The sequence below is a fragment of the Lampetra planeri genome, chromosome 44 (genome assembly GCF_965212315.1).
Source record: "Lampetra planeri chromosome 44, kcLamPlan1.2.h2, whole genome shotgun sequence".
NCBI classification, from domain to species: Eukaryota; Metazoa; Chordata; class Hyperoartia; order Petromyzontiformes; family Petromyzontidae; genus Lampetra; species Lampetra planeri.
This window is the reverse complement of record NC_136150.1, coordinates 8,114,956-8,131,511: the sequence shown is the minus strand read 5'-3', so window position 1 is coordinate 8,131,511 and position 16,556 is coordinate 8,114,956. Positions and strand designations below refer to the sequence as shown.

Sequence of the window (16,556 nt, the reverse complement as noted above, 5' to 3'; positions counted from 1 at the left end):
CCACAAAAAGTCTGTTTCAAGCTAGAAGGGGATCTTTATCTTCGTGCTACATTGCTCCCTGATGGCTCTGTAGGCTGTACCGGGTGCCTTGTTTGTGCGTAATGTCCGACGTTTCGCTCCGCATGCTGGGTGGGAGCTTCTTATTCTTCCTCACTTCCTGAAGATACCTTCATCACATTGCTCACCGGAGCGGGGGAAGACACCGTGCCGTCTCACGTTGACTTGCTCACTCTATTGTGCAGATGTGTGAAGACTGCAACTGTTACGTTTCAAAGCACTGGGACCCCATGCTGGGCTTGCAAAAAAAATGTTTTTGGAGCTCGGTTAAAATGGCTTTTTTTCTTCCTGGAAACAGTTGTTAGACCTCTCGCCATTAGTGTGACCACTGCTGGCAAAATACCCACCCAGGACCACATTCGCTCCCACCACCTCGGCGCCCCATGCTCATTACCACAATTAAGACAAAGATCCCCCCGAACGGGCTGGGGAAAATGCTGTTAGCGAGCACCTATAAAGGCCGGCACGGCACACGTGGGGGATGGGTGGCCAGCACCACGCCCGGCCGCCTTTGTCTCCCGAGTGGCGATGTTTACACATCTCACCAGGTACTCATTTGAGACAGGGTCGACTTAGGGGAGGCCCAAGACCGGTTCAGATAATCGTCACTGGCGTTGGCCGTGAGCGGGAATCGAACTCGGCGCCCCGGGTTCGTGGCGCAGTGTAGCGTTAACCCCTGGTAAACCCTCTCGTCAGAACCATGACCACTGCTGCCAGAATAGCAGCCCAGAACCACATTCGCCCCCCCCCCCCCGCAACGAACTACTTCGCCGATCTACGCTCATTACCACAATACCACTCTCCCCACACCCCTGATTCTGCAAATTTCCCCCAACAAGAAAAAAAACAGCCAGCCAGCAGCGCCTCTGCAATCTGTCAACTTATTTAGTTGGGGGCCGCCCTGAATGTGTCAGAAACAAAGCAAAACAAACATACGTGGTGTATATAAACACCCCCCCTCCTTCCCTCCGCCATGTGTGCCGTCGCTCAGCTGTTCTGCTGTTATCACGGGAGCCAATATTGTGCTGTGTTTGGGGCGTTTGAGGTATCAAACAAACAAAAAACACCGATAAGTGTGTCCAAGTTTATTTCAGTTGCGCGCCTCCGATTAGCACGGTTGGCTACGTACGGTGCGAAAAAAGTTCAACGTTGAATTATAATCTAAGGCGCTACGATGGAGAGATGTCAACTACCTCGCCTAGTATACAAGAGGCTGTGGTTTCCAACCCGACGCTAAATCCTGTTGTATATTTGGAGTTCGCGTGGATTTCCCTCAGGGTCCTCCGTTTTTTCCCCTCAAATTTAGAATCAACATGTGCTTCGAGTATTTGGCTGCTAGACATTTCCACGTGATAAGCCACTTCGTTGAGCTATCGTTTGTGACAGCCAGGCCGCTTCTGAAAAAGAACCTTACGTAATGAAATGTTTTTGTTTTAATAGTTTATTTTAACTTCATTCTGGTGTGTCTGCGCGTGCGTCATCTTTGCCAGTCGCGGCGTAATTCCGCTCACCTCCCCGACCCGATCAGCGTAGAATTAGGAGTAACAGGATGATGGTACATCTAATACACGCAGACTGTGACTGGGCACCAACAACTTTAATGCAGACTCAGGGGGCTTGTGTAGCAGCAGCAACTAATACGCAGCAGCAGCAACAGTAACAGCAGCTGCAGCTGCAGCTGGCACGGCAGCAGCAGCAGCAGCAGAATGTCCTGCAGCAGTAAGAGCAGCAGCATGGTCCGTGAAGCCTCGTCTGCCATCAGATTCGCCTGATGTAGGTGTATGTATGTTGAACTTCTTTCGCACCGTACGTAGCCAATCGCGTTAATCGGAGGTGCGGGGGAAGGACAACAAACTAAAGACAAAAAGCAGATCTAAAGAAATTAGGTTTTCAATCTAGATGATTTGAAAGTGCATAGCTCCAGATGTACGTAAGGCTTCTTCAGGCCAAGGGGGACCTCGTGTTGATGAGGTTTCCCCTCTGTGGGTGATGAGGCCGAGTGGAAGGTGGGCGACTTTAGCATCAACTGATGGCGACGTCACACACGCAGTCACTCCCGAGTAGAGTTAGACTACGAAATGTTACCCAGGATACGTGGACCTTAAATCTTCGTAGGATAAAGTTTGCTTTGGTACTCACTGGAGATTAACAATGTCACGTGGCATGCGAGATATGTGAGAATTGTATTGCTGATCACAATTGCCCATGCTCGTCTTGAAATAATAATACGCTAACGAGAGAACAGAAATTGAGGTGACCGTGTGACTCCGGGGTCAGAAGCGCCGAGCCGGAACTTCTGAGAACCTGGGTTTGAATCCAGGTTTCAGCCGCCTGCAATCGAACCGGATTCTCTCAGTCCCGTCACCGGTGACCGCAAGCAAACACTGCAAGGCCCTAGCCATGGAGTCAACATTGGGGGGGACCAAATCTTCCAGGTTGTCTGGGGGTCCCAACCCAGAAAAATATCTAAATTTGAAAAGTCATTTCCTGCCAAGAATATTAAAATAATTCACTAACACATGGGATGGACTTTTCATTGATTTTTTTACAATAATGTCTAATAGTGTATTGTATTACATTGCTCTGTTTTAACTTTTTTACCATTTCTTGTTTCATTGTATGTAATGGCAGAGATTAGGGATTAATAAAGTACAACCATAACCACAATCAGATAAACAGAAATCTATGCATTGATTAAAACGAAGACAAGTCCAGATATTGTGGCCAAAGTTTAGCAAATTGTTGTTTTTATTTGCAAAGCATAGCAATTATTTTTTATAGCAATATATTGGGGGGGACATTTTGAGCATACTTCAATATTGGGGGGGATGTGTCCCCCGCAATATATATTATAATTACGGCCTTGAAACACCGCGCCACGTTACATCTGCTTCCTGCACTTAATGTTGCCTAAAATCCATCTCCGAGCGTTGAAATTGTCGGGTTTGACTGCCCATGCGACGGACGTCCCTCTGAGCGGGTAGAAAAGCGTTGCCCTCGACCGTGCGGACCAGCGGTAGCTTGAAGGGATATCAGGGGTAGTTCTGTGATGTCCACTTCTGGTCGCACTGCTCTGTGTGTATGTACGTTGAACTGATTTCGCACCGTTCTGCAAGATATCCGAGTGTATTTTTGTTGTTGTCTTATGACACGATAGACGTAGCACAGTCAGAACACAAGTTAGGAACAGAATGTGCTGAAGAAGCTCTCCCGTGCACTTTCGGCTTTAGCCGCGTGAGGTCCGACGTTTCGCACCTCAAGCCGGGGGGCGTGAAACATCACCGGCACAACTTTAAAACACATCGCAGAGCTGCCGGGTAAACAATAAAAACGACAACAACAACAACAACTAATAAGCCGACGATGTTGCACGTTTTGTCCTTCAGCCGAAGGGGCTGAAGCCTCTCGCACAATGGCCACGCCTCGCCGGAGCTGTGGGCCCAGGTCCTGCCCGACGCTTCACGCCTCGTTGCTGCTCCCCGTCCTCCTCCTGCTGCTGCTGCTGCTGGGCGGAGGAAGCTCCCTCAAGCCGCCCATCCCTCGAATCAAACTCTCCTACAAAGGTATGCCAGCATGCCAAGCCCCCGGGCCCCGTATTGCGTTAACAGCTGTGTGGCCGGGGGGGCGGGACGGCAGTCGGTTTAACCTCGTCACCCTGGACATTAGTCAACTTCTCGTGCCGAGTGGGGACTTTATTTATTTATTGCTCGTCTTGCCTCGACACGCGAGACGCCACGCTTGGTCCCCCGTTCGTGGCTTCATTTTTTCTTCTCGCGAAGGCTGCACGGAGGGCTTCCTTCAGTCACGATCTGCGGTCCCCTCCCTGTCCCCGTCTGCGCTCCTTTATATCCCTCCCGTGCGATGTTTTCGGCTGGGCCCAGGGAATGCCGCCGAGTGGTGAGGTCTCCGCGGCGGTGGCAGCGGTGGTCGTGGTCTCAGACTCGATTCTCGTAGAGTCTTTGCGGTTGCAAATACCTGCACGCTCCCTTGACACCATGGGGGACATTACTCACGAAAGGGGCGCGTGCGTGCGTGCACGTGTGGTCGCAGCGGTGGAGACCCGGTGACCCGAGTTAAAATCCCACTCACGGCCAACACCATGTGACGACTATCTGAACCGGCCCTGCGCCTCCCCTAGGTCGACTCAGCCTCAAATGAGAAGCTGGTACGGTGTGTAAACATTGCCACTGGGGAAGCAAAGGCTGCCGGGCGTGGTGCTGGCCACCCACCCGCTCGTGTGCCGTGCCGGCCTTCATAGGTGCTCGCTAACAGCTCTTGCCCCAACAGTCTGCTAAGGCTATACGGGGGTATGGGATCTTTGTCTGTGTGCACGTGCACGCATGTGTGCGTGCGTGCGTGCGCGATTACACAATGCCCGTGGAATAACGTACAACCCGCTTGCACAATACGCGGGTCACAGGAATGAGCGTGCCGATGTGTTTGTTGAAGCGCTGCTCCTCATTCAGCGCAACGACATTGGGGGTTTCAAGTGCCCACCGCCCCCTCCATCCATAGCGGCGAAGTAACAGAGCACGACAGAAAACAGAAGCCGAAGGGGGCCCCGCCCGGGCGTGCAGAGACAAGAAACGGCACGCGATGATTTTGATTTAACAAAAAAAAACCCACGTGCCCGCGCGCACGACTGCAGATTACATGTCTCCCGCAGCCACTCATTAAGACGAACTCGCAGGGGGAAAGGCGGTGGGGGACTTCACTTTGCACTTGTTACGTGAACCCCAGGCGCAGTGCTTCCAGCTGTCGCGGGGTTACGAGAAGCACTGCCGTGGTTTCCGCCGCGTTGGACGGATTTCTGCGAAGACACGCAAGTGGACAGGCCACATATTATCCCACCACGAGTCGTTGTACATTCGGCAAGCAGCGGTCGGAACGATGAGAAAACTCTCGGCCACCGTTCAGGCTGCTCCCTCCTTGTAGAAGTGCAATGCGAATACTTCCCTTTTATTACACGCTTTTATTTAACTCACTCTGTCTGTTGTCGTTGCTGTTGTCGTTGTTGTTGTGTCCTCAAATCTTGTAACTCAATTTTAACCCACTTCCCAATGTGGTATTGACTGCAAACTTGGTATACTTATGTCATGCTGATGACAATACTATATTCTATCATAAAAAATAAAAATAACATATTTTAAAACATTATTTTTTAAATGTTATGTTTCGGCTTGGGTCTAATTGTCCACGGTAAACTGACGTTGGCTATAATTGACCACGGTCCCTTACGTTATGGCAAGCTTCGGGGCCACTTCCTGGAATCGTGGAGTTCTTCCATTACTAGCACGGTACATTCCATTAAAGCGTGTTTTTAAAAAAAATTACCTATGTATCCTGAAATGGGTTTCACTTGGTCTCAAATACATTTTTCCAGAGCGTCCTGCTGCTGCCACCTTGGAGGGTTTTAGACAAATTTCAGATGCTTGTGATTTACCAACTCGTGCTGTCACGAGTGCGTCTCTTCCTGTAGGAGGAAACTGTAGTAGCCGGAAAAAACCTCCACCCGTGAAAATAAAGCAATAATGCGCAAAGATCCGCAGAGATGGATTTGACACACAAAAAAACATTTTCTCTACTGCCATCACCTGTCCACCTCACATCCCGGAAAGTTTTGAGAGTTTCACAAATCTGCGTGATCCACCGACCCTTCCCTCCAAAGCGCTTCCCATGGCGTGTGCCGGCCAGGGGAGAGACTTGTCAGTACGTTACCGCGCTGGGTCAGCGAAGGTTGGGGTTAGGGGAGGCCCCGGGTCGGTTCGGGTGCGATGCCCTCGCCAATGTTGGCCGTTCGCTGTGTCCGAGAATCGAACTCAGATTGCCGGGTTCATGGCACTTTGAGATAACCACTGCCCCTCCTCCCACTCCCCCCATGTACCGGCAGTTCCTGAGATATTAAAGTCCAACAAGTCCCACGAACGAAACCTGTCTGTAAGTCAAGGACTGCCCGTATATCACCAGATACAATTTGAACAGAGTCGTGTTACGAGGCAAAGAAATTTACTTTTAGAACTTCTCCCATCAGCGGAGGATCCCAACAGGTTGTGAAACTACCCCCTGAAGTTTCAAACTGCAGATCGTCAGCGCTGCTGGGTGTCATTTGAATCGGGTTGTCTCATTCCACACCCGGGCAGTGCATGTCCCCTGCTCTCTAAAGGCAGGTTCCCCTGCACTGTGGTGGTCGGCTGAATGAAGTGGAACACCACAGTGGTTTTCTAGACCAAGGCCATCAACCTCGTTAGACTTGAAGAGCACCCGGCTTAGCCACGGGTGGCTGCTCAGATATGAAACCCAGGATCTCAGTGGGGCTGGCTCAAGGCTCTGCACACTGACATCATTCCTGCTGCACCATCCACTCACCATCCACATGGAATATGATTTAAGAATAACAAGTGTGTTGTGTACATTTGCCATGGTTTCATATATATAATATACACAACTGCCACACATCGATGTATCAATACTGTGATTACCTGTAACTTGAAGGCTAAATAAGCCAAGCCATGAGATAAAACAGCTGGGTAATTTTCATGGGAATGAAACTCAAATCCTGCTGAAATATTTAAAGAAAGCGAAAGTAAATTAATAAATAACATCACCTACTTCTTTGGGGACCTTTTCCAACAAACAGCTTTTATTCACAAAAAGCCACGCCACCGCCATTACATTACAAAAAAATAAGTCTCGGAACACCGACAATTTACTCTGAGTAATGAGGTGCGAGCAAGCGTGAATGACTGCACGAATAATCGAGCAATGATGAATGGCCGGGGGAAAGTTGTGGGGCCACGATCCTCTCGACGGATCGTGGCGCTCGTGCGGCACAGCGAGTGTGAATGTGGCCAATCGTGCTCATTGTGGCTCATTGTATGTATCTGGTCAGCGGGGGGAGGGGACAACCAACCCCATTGCGCGTTAATGCATCATGAAGCATTGCAGGTAATTATTATAATTGCTATTTTATTTTACGGAGTGTAACTCACGTAAATTGAAGCCACAGGCAGAGCGGGAAGACAGCAACATCCGGTGCCAGTAATTGTCCGTATGACACTATGATATCTCTTTTACCAGTGGCAAAATATAGTAGTAGGTTTTTACCCTTTTAAACTGGTACAAAACTGACACAAGGTGTCAGTTTTTGCCCTTTTAAACTGGTACAAAACTGACACAAGGTGTCAGTTTTGTACCAGTTTAAAAGGGTAAAAACCTACTACTATGTTCGTATGACAGTTTGCGTATATTTAAGTATATTCACGTATAAGTGTGTTCACGTATATAATAAGTACGTAAACGTATGAGTTAATTCGCTGCAGGGGGAGGAAAATAAATAACTGCAACGTAAATATTTTACTTGCACGAGTAAAGCACATTGGGAGAATATTTCTCTTGTTCGGAAATTAGCGACAACAAAAAAAAGACACATTTTCTACCGCAGCTTATGTTACTAATCTGGCGGCGAGTAATTAACGGCGGGCAAGATTGTCCAAGCGAGTGGATATTATTTTGCGAGCGCGCGCGCGCGTCCACACGCACGTCTCGGTCTCGCATGCGCGACTCGCTCCGTGGGATGCATGGAGCACGGAAGGGGGGAAACACAGCCCGAAAATTAAACTCTGCAGCAGCAGCAGCAGCCGCAGCAGCAATAGCCACCGTTGAAATGCGAGCGATGCCATCAACAGCATTTGTCAGGAATTTTGCGGCTCTCATTGTAAAAATATGAGTTGTTGCAGCCCCCCCGCCACCCCACCCCCCACCACAGATGTTTTTGTTTCATTTTTCAGCAGTTGCGTTACGTTTGGTTAGTTGAAGTAAAAACTAATCATGATTGCTACTGCTGCATCGGCAGTGGTGCAGAAATACAATTAACTGCAACAACAAAGAGGCAATTGACCGCACCAAATAATAGGTGACGTTTCAGCCAATGGCACCTTCTTCATTACCGTGCTGTGAAGAAGGGCCATTGCCCGAAACGTCGGTTATCATTAATTATATTAAAGGCCACAGTGTCATTGACGATCAGCAGCAAGGCACGTGTGCGCGCAGTGTCCAGAGATTTGTGTCCGTATGAGGTCATCGTCATCATCATCATCATCATCCTTGGTCAGTCCACTGCTGGATGAGAAGGCGTCCCCCAAAAACGGCCGCAATCCACCCCGTGCTGCTGCTGCTGCTCACGAGGAGATGGATTGACGACGATGACGAGATATCGACTTGGAAGCAGCAGCAGTAGCTGCGTGCTGGGTGGATTGTTGAATGGCGAGGATCGCGAGAGATGACGGCCGCGTTGAGGGGAGGCCTTCTCATCCAGCTGCTTCTCGCGAGAATATATCTCCTCGTCGTCGTCGCTCCATCTCCTCCGCAGACGTTCTCGCTCCGACCCAAGTCCACTTTGGCTTTTCTTCACAGTGTTTGAGAGCATGCAAATTTAACCTGTGCGCGCGTTCCCTTATCCGTGAGTTCCTCTTACCGCATCTCATTGTAAAAGTCACGCTCGCGTCAATCTCCACGCTCATTTTGCACGCTTTTCGTTTTCGCTGTTGTTGTTGTTGTGTTTTTCAGACGCGCGACACGGGGTCAGACAATTATGATGTAAGCGGCACGCGCGATGGGGATGCGTGTTTTTTGTTGACTAATTCAAACAGTGTGTGTGTGGTGTGGGGGGTGGGAGGTGTGGGTGGGTGGGTGGGTGGAGGGTCGCACGGAATTCTTTGGCACGCCAAGAAAGGGCTTCTTTGTTGTAACTTAGCGGTAGCAAACGCGGCACCGGTCCTGCGTAGCTTCACAGGTGAGGCGCTTCTTGAAGCGTAAAGCCAAAAGCCCTCTTACCTTACGAAGTTGTGAACTCAATGAAGTCACACGCAAACGCATGTGGAATGAAGTCCGCAGCAAAGGCCATAATTTCATCGTTTCGCAGCCGCACACTGAGAGCACGTGACGCACCTCCGTGTACGTTATGGCACAAACGCAGAGCCGCTGAATCTTATTTTTTGTATTTGTTGTAAAAATCAATAAATGCAACATTTTAATTCAGACGCGCCGCTGTGGGTCGTGAAGCTCAAGGTTTTTAACGCGCGGTGTTTAAAACTCCGCGCGTTGCGCCCTTGAAGCCTGAAACCTACGCAAATTGCACGCGAGGGTAAACCAATGACAATTTTATCGTTGCAATTATATTTCCCTTTTTTAAATCCACAGCTAACAATCTGCCGTAGGCATGGCCCCAAATCGAGTAACACGGCGAGACAGAAATTCGCGCTCACACACGAGTTAATTAATCAATTAATTAAGAAATCAACTAGTCGATTACTTAATTGCTTGATTAATGTATGCGACCCACAGAGTTCAACTGAGCCCAACAGTCGACCTACACGCACCTGATCTTCTCAAGTTTTGGATGCTAAGCAAGCCTGAGCCCGGCCTGTACTTGGCAGAGGGACCACCAAGGCCCTGCCACGTGTTTTGTGGCCAAGGGCCTGCAAGGCGGGCAACCAGAGGTTACAGTTGCTCATAGGAGTGACATTGCCATACTCACCTCCTGAACATGTTAATTGCATAGACTCGGGTAGGATTCTCGCGAAGGTTATTTTCTGACGATACGATATTGACCATCGCCATTCGACGTTCAACGCGATCTCAGTTTCAGATTTGCTTGAACGTGAATCGACTGCAGTTCACTCGTGGACATAAACCCGTCACGTGTTTTTCTCAACACTGCGACTCTAAAAATCAATTGCTGGGCGAACACTCCGGGGCCTGCCCGGGACACGCTGGCGGGACGATGTCGCACGGCTGGCACGGGGACGCCTGGGAATTCCCCTGGGAGAGCTAGAATCCGTGTCTAGTAGTGTGTAGTGTATAGTGTAGTAGTGTATAGTGTAGTAGTGTATCGTGTAGTAGTGTATAGTAATGCAGTGTGTATCGTGTAGTAGTGTGTAGTATAGTAGTGTATTGTGTAATAGCGTATAGTGTAGTAGTGTATCGTGTAGTAGTGTATAGTGTAGTGTAGTAGTGTATAGTGTATCGCATAGTAGTGTTTAGTGTAGTGTATAGTGTAGTAGTGTATCGTGTATAGTAGTGTATAGTATAATAGTGTATAGTGTAGTAGTGTATAGTAGTGTATAGTAATGCAGTGTGTATCGTGTAGTAGTGTATCGTGTAGTAGTTTGTAGTAGTGTAGTAGTGTATAGCGTAGTAGTGTATAGTAATGCAGTGTGTATCGTGTAGTAGTGTATCGTGTAGTAGTGTGTAGTGTATAGTATAGTAGTGTAGTGTATAGTGTATTGTGTATAGTGTATCGTGTAGTAGTGTATAGTGTAGTGTATAGTGTAGTGTAGTGCATAGCGTAGTCGTGTATAGTGTAGTAGTGTATCGTGTAGTAGTGTGTAGTAGTGTATAGTGTAGTAGTGTATAGTGTAGTAGTGTATCGTGTAGTGTATAGTGTAATAGTGTACAGTATAGTGTAGTAGTGTATAGCGTAGTAGTGTATAGTGTAGTGTATAGTGTAGTGTATAGTGTAGTAGTGTGTAGTAGTGTAGTAGTGTATAGCGTGGTTGTGCATCGTGTACAACAAAGTTGTCTGCTCTTTAGCTGTTGGAGGAAACCAGAAAACCCAGCGGGAATCCATGCAGAACAGGGGCAGAATGTACAAAACTCCGCAGAGAAAAGGTGCCCGAGTCAGGAATGGAACCCAGGCTCGCCACCCTGCTAATGCGCTCTTGTTTTGCGTTACTCAACTCTGCCACGGAATGATTTATCGTAGAATTCGCTGACAACCCTGGAGCATTGACTTTCTCGAAGCTGGGAGTAGTGAGACACTCAGAGATCTCCACACATGGGAATGATGCTTGACTTGTAGGGGGGTTCAGTCACACATCCAGGGATCGTTAAGTGCAGGACTTGAAAGGGAACATGACTTCATGTGATTTTAGCGCGTGTATGTGTGTGTGTTAGCGACCCAAGTTCGCTTCCCGCTCACGGCCAACTCCAGTGACGATTATTTGAACCGTTCCTGGGCCTCTCCCAGGTCGACTCAGCCTCAAATTAGTAGCTGGTGCGGTGTGTCAAACATCGTCACTTGGGAGACAAAGGCGGCCGGGTGTGGTGCTGGCCACCCACTTCCTCGTGTGCCGTGTCGATCTTCAGAGGTGCTACTCGCTAACAGCACTTGCCCCTACAGTCTGTTAAGGCTATACGGGGGATCTTTGTCTTTGTATTTGTCTTCGGGAGTCGTAACGGAGTTGTTTGCGCACTGTGCTATGAACCTTGGCGACCCGAGTTCAAATCACCAGTAACAGTGGCGATTATTTGTACCATTCCTGGGCCTCCCCTAGGTTGACTCAGCCTTAAATGAGTACATTGTGCGGAGTGTATTTGGCTGCTTTAAGTACGTATTTATATTTTCGAGTATTTGCCTGCGATAAAGTTCCACATGATGGGCAGGTGTGGTGCTGCCCACTCACTCAATGATGCTGTACACTGCCCCATATAATGGAGATTCACTCATGCAGCAATGTTCAAGCAGCACTCCTTAAAAGAGGAAATTGCCAAACGCTCAACAGCGTGACTCTCTTGAAAACCATTATTGGGGCGAAGTGAAGCTTTTCTGACTAAATAGAGGCCTGTATATTTATGATTTCACCTTTGTGTCTATCCACTTGTATATATATATGTCAATATTCATACCAGAATTGGATCTCTAATGAGTTGCTCTTGAGTGGCAATACGAAATCATCATCATCTATGTGCTTACAAGATGAAATAAGCATTTACACCATTGGAACCTCATTTGCCAGTAAAAATATGATAATTGGTTTTTTACCCTTCTATCTGGCAACAAAACTGACACCTTTTTTACAAGGAGTCATATTTACTTAGACCAAAATACCTGCAGTCATAATGCAAACAAAAAAACATAACTCTGATAATGTTCACTGTCCTTGAAGTTGATTGGTCCACACCCGAGACAGCTTTCCTTCGAGCCTAGTCTCACATGGGTTGGACCAGATGACGCCTTTTGGCTGCAGGTATTGTGGTCTATGTAAACATGACTCCTTGTAAAATAGGTGTCAGTTTTGTTGCCAGATAGAAGGGTAAAAAAACCAATTATCAAGATGAAATAATTTGAGAATCTATGATGATAGATATTGTCGAACCAGGGTTGAGCCCAGTTAATACTTTGATTGGACTACCTGCAAACGTCAGCTGTTGTAGGCTTATGCTGTGAGCTGACCAATGGGATGACAGATTAACAACGCATTATTTAATGCATCTGTGTGGAGTTTTGCGTGGCCACCCTCCGATTAGCACTCTTGGCTACGTACGGTGCGAAATAAGTTCAACATACACGGTGGATTTTCCTCCACTAACTTAGTTTCCTGTCACCTGAATCCTAAGACGGTAATGAAGTTATAAAAAATATATATACAATCCCAACGTAGAATCATCCTAAGGACCCGTCTTGAGACTCGGCCGTGCTTTGCTGGGTAAATAAAGGCTCTTGTTGATATGAATCATTATCACCGTCATCCTTAATGGAATTACCATTTTCAATCAAATAACGAAACACTCAACAGCAAAAAAAAACCCACGAAATATTCTGATCAAATTAAGGTAACGACTTAAAAAGGCTTGCGTTACCTCCCTGAGGAGGCAAGGGGGGAAGGAGGGATCGAGTGAATGGAGTTTCTGGGCCACTCTTCATTACAGAGACAAAGAGCACCCGTATAGCCTCGTTCAGACCATTGGGGGCAAGTGCTGTTCATGAGCACCTAACAGCACGCCACGCTCGCTCGCCCACCTTTGTTTCCCCAGTGCTGACGCTTACACGCGCACCACGTATCTCATTTCAGACCAAGTTGACATGGGGGGAGGCTCAGACAATAACAACAGCAATCACAGAGCACAACATCGTGACGTGGCCGCCTTGGCCAATTGTCCCGAACAGAATCAAAACAAGCAGGATCGAGTTGTTTATTTTGTCTGCGTAATCATGTTCATGCTTGTTTGTGTGTTTAATTGGATAATGTATAAACCCACCGTCTGGCAAGGCAGTGTAGACAGATTTTGTAATGGTATTTTTTCTGGACTGCACTGAATGACCCCCTCACTGATGGCTCTTCCCTAGAACATCACGTGACCCTGGCAGCATGCATTTGCTAAGCGGTTCACACACCCTGCTGATGGCACTCAGAGAGGTCTAAACCGGTCTAGGGTTTTTTCCCCTCCTCAGAAAATATTTCGTTGAAGAAGGTCCGTCGATTCGTGGGATTTTATTTTGTCAACTAAACGGACAACCCTCGCCGCCGCCGCTGTGATCTCCTGGTGTGGCAGTTGAAACATTGATGCAGCTTTCCTCAATTATGGCGCCATAATGACGAGATTTTAACTACCTTGCCAAGTATACAGTAGATCGGGGGTTCGATCCCAAGCCTGACGCCTGCTGTATATTTGGAGTTTGCGTGTCTCTCCCCGTGATTGCGTGGTTTTTCTGCGGGTCCTCCGGTTTTTCCCTGCACATTTAGAAACGCGTGTCTAGAGCATTTGGGTACTGCTATAAATGTCCACGTGATAAGCCACTTTATTGAGCTATCATTTGTGGCCAGACCGCTCAGTGGGCCTTACCTGGTAAAATTAAGATAAACAATGTTTAGCTTTAGTTGAAATCCCCTTGCCTCAGTCCACCCAGCAGGATAACACATTGGTGCACCGCAGTCGATCTGACAGGTCGCGTGTGTTGGGGTAAAGTTTGGGTACTCCCACGAGTATTCCCACTTCCTACAAGACGTCCGGCCAGCGTGGAAGAGTAGGCCAAAAAATACCTTCACCCTATTCGAGGCCATTCCCCCTCCCCCCCACCCCAGAAGCCGCGTGATTAATGTCATCGTTTAAATGTATAAAGGGCCCTTAAATAATCACTCAACGACATCATGGTCCACCCAAAATCGCATCCACCGCACAAAACCATATCGGCAAGTAGATGCGGATACCCTGATGCCTCAATGTGGACAACAAATAAACAAACTCTCCGGGCGGTGTGCGACTGTGGTCATCCAGCAGAAACCGTAACACAACGCAATGCCCCCCCCCCCCCGATCCACAAATACGGGGAAAGGAGACGTCGCGGCGAGACAACGCCCGCCGCTCCGGCCACCTCAGGGCGACAATTGCAGCCGTCGGCTGCTCATCTACAACATCAGCAGCCGCACGAAAGAAGAAGGAGAGGAAGACCTCAACAGACCGCCCCTCCCGCCCGCGCCCCCGCCTGTCCCATGTCACGTCTCTCTTTGTATTTTTTTTTGCTCCCCAACCACCGCTGCAATTTGCACCGCCGTCCGTTCACACAGCCGCAGGCTTCTTCTCGCTGGTACGGCGAAGGAGGCGGTGGGGTGGGTGGGCAGTGCCGGATCATCGCAGTAGCAGAAGTAGCTGCAAATGCTACGGGCCCCGCACTTCCAAGGGCCCCGCGCTAAACGCTTTCAAGCTATCAATTCCGGTTCAGTGATTCTGCACTTGCTCTATTACAATAGTACTATACCGCCTTCAACTTTTATGAACGACTGGGTGTTCAAGGTTAGCGATTTGCCATATTATCTGGCTGTATAACAAATGAACAAATACAATTACTTTACTATGCAAGTTACACATTGTGTGTTAAAATATGCGTTTGTTTTATTTAGGGCCCCTCTATAACAAATGCTATTCTGTTTCCAATTCTCTATTTCCTATTCTCTGTCTCCTCTTCTTCATTTCCTATTATCTGTCTCACATTCTCTATTCCATATTTTCCGTCTCATATTTTTTGTTTTCCATTCTCCGTCTCCTATTCTCCGCTCGACACGTATGCGACTCCCAGGCTCATGCAGGGGACGAGCCCCGTGATGTAGAGGAGGTTTCCTTCCCCGTCTTTCCCTCCTCTTCCTCCTCCTCCTCCCTCCTCGTCCTTTGATCTCAAGAGAGCAGCATGGCACATGGCAACCCCACACACACCCACGGGGATCTGTTCTTTATCAACGTCTGCAAGGCCGCGTATTTCCCCTCGCCGTTAATTTCAGGGCCCTCATGTTCTGAGGACAGATTCGTGGCAGCGGTCGGGCGTAGATCAACCCTTCGTTTTATTTCGTTCCGATCTTTGTTGTTTTTATCCTTGGATTAATCGCTCTTTCTATTCTTGATCTATATTCCGTCAGTCATGGCTGGTATGTCAGACAGCAGTTTTGTTTTAGTTCCCTCTTTTATAGGAAACAAACCCCGCGCTGACTTCCGCTTAAAAGCGAGCGGACGTACATTTTTAGAAGGGCTGAGAATGTTTTAAAGAGTGCTTCAAGGAAATATCTTGGAATTTCACCCGAAATTATCGATCATGTGAATTTTTTGACAACAGTGTCACTGATCAGAGTGATTTTATTGTTGTATCTTGCATTTAAAAAAAACAATTATATTCCAGTTGTACCACCCGTGCCATATCATGAACCATTCAAGCAACGCAAGACATTTCCATTCAGAAATGCCACGAAAAACACCGCACCCACCCCATGTGAGAGAATTTGTTTTTTTTGGATGTTGACATGACACAAACCAATTATAAAGTCCCTTCAATTACCCATTATCCATACTGGGAGTCGTATCTCCCCATATGGCAATGAACTTGAGAGAGAAAATAGCCCGCAGTGCTGGAGTTTGCTCAAGTAAAAACAACCCCGTAAAGTAATGCGTTTATATCACGGGACCTATTTTTTGCCAGTATCAAAATTAAGATCAAGTTTTACCCTCTCTGGCAATTTTATAATTACACATAGTCAAAGACGACTGGGCTGAGACCATCACCCCTCGACAAATTGAGAGCCCAGGATCATCGCGGTTGATTGCCCATATTCAACCCCATCAGCATCAGCCGTGATCAACCCACTGCTGGACGAATCATTCCCCAAGCCGACCACCCATGCCTCCTTCAGTTCTGCAATGTAGCGATCCACCAGGCATATCGCGAGCGAGCCCATGCCATTGCTCCATCTCCTGCATCACGCTCCGTGGGCCGGAACGGGCGATGCTAATCGTTAAGATTAATTTATCGACCGGTGGGGTGGCGGCACACAGACGCAGAGTGACACGGTCCTTTCTTTTTTGGACCAAGGTTACAAACACTTGGGAATGCAATTCAAAGCACGCATCTGTCCACGCTTGTAAATCGGCATTATTTGGAGAGTAACAAAAAAGAGAAGATGCATGTGTTGGGCAGGACACGCACGCAGGCAGGAGGAGGTCCGCTTACCCAGGCAGTGGTCACCAAGGTGAAGACTGGGGGCCAGATGGTGGGAGGCTGTCACGGTAGATCTTGGAGGTCGCATGTCTGCAGGACCTGGGGGAGGGTGGCGAGCGTTTTGGGATAGGTGTGGTGGTGATCTGTATTTCTCCACGCTTCTCTTTGATGTTTATGTGCCATCAATGCTGGACGATATTTATGACCCCCCTCTCCCCCTCGCCCCCCTCCGCCACTCAAT

At 48.2% G+C, this 16,556-nt stretch overlaps 1 protein-coding gene across 1 annotated transcript in view; it reads left to right on the top strand.

Moving 5' to 3' along the window:
* Positions 1-16,556, top strand: part of LOC144732900 (semaphorin-3D-like) — a 129,988-nt gene that overhangs the window by 79,594 nt on the left and 33,838 nt on the right. The window contains exon 2 of the mRNA XM_078614563.1: positions 3,444-3,620. Coding sequence (XP_078470689.1) covers positions 3,470-3,620 — 151 coding nt within the window. The 5' untranslated portion in view covers positions 3,444-3,469. The remainder of the gene's footprint in view (positions 1-3,443; positions 3,621-16,556) is intronic.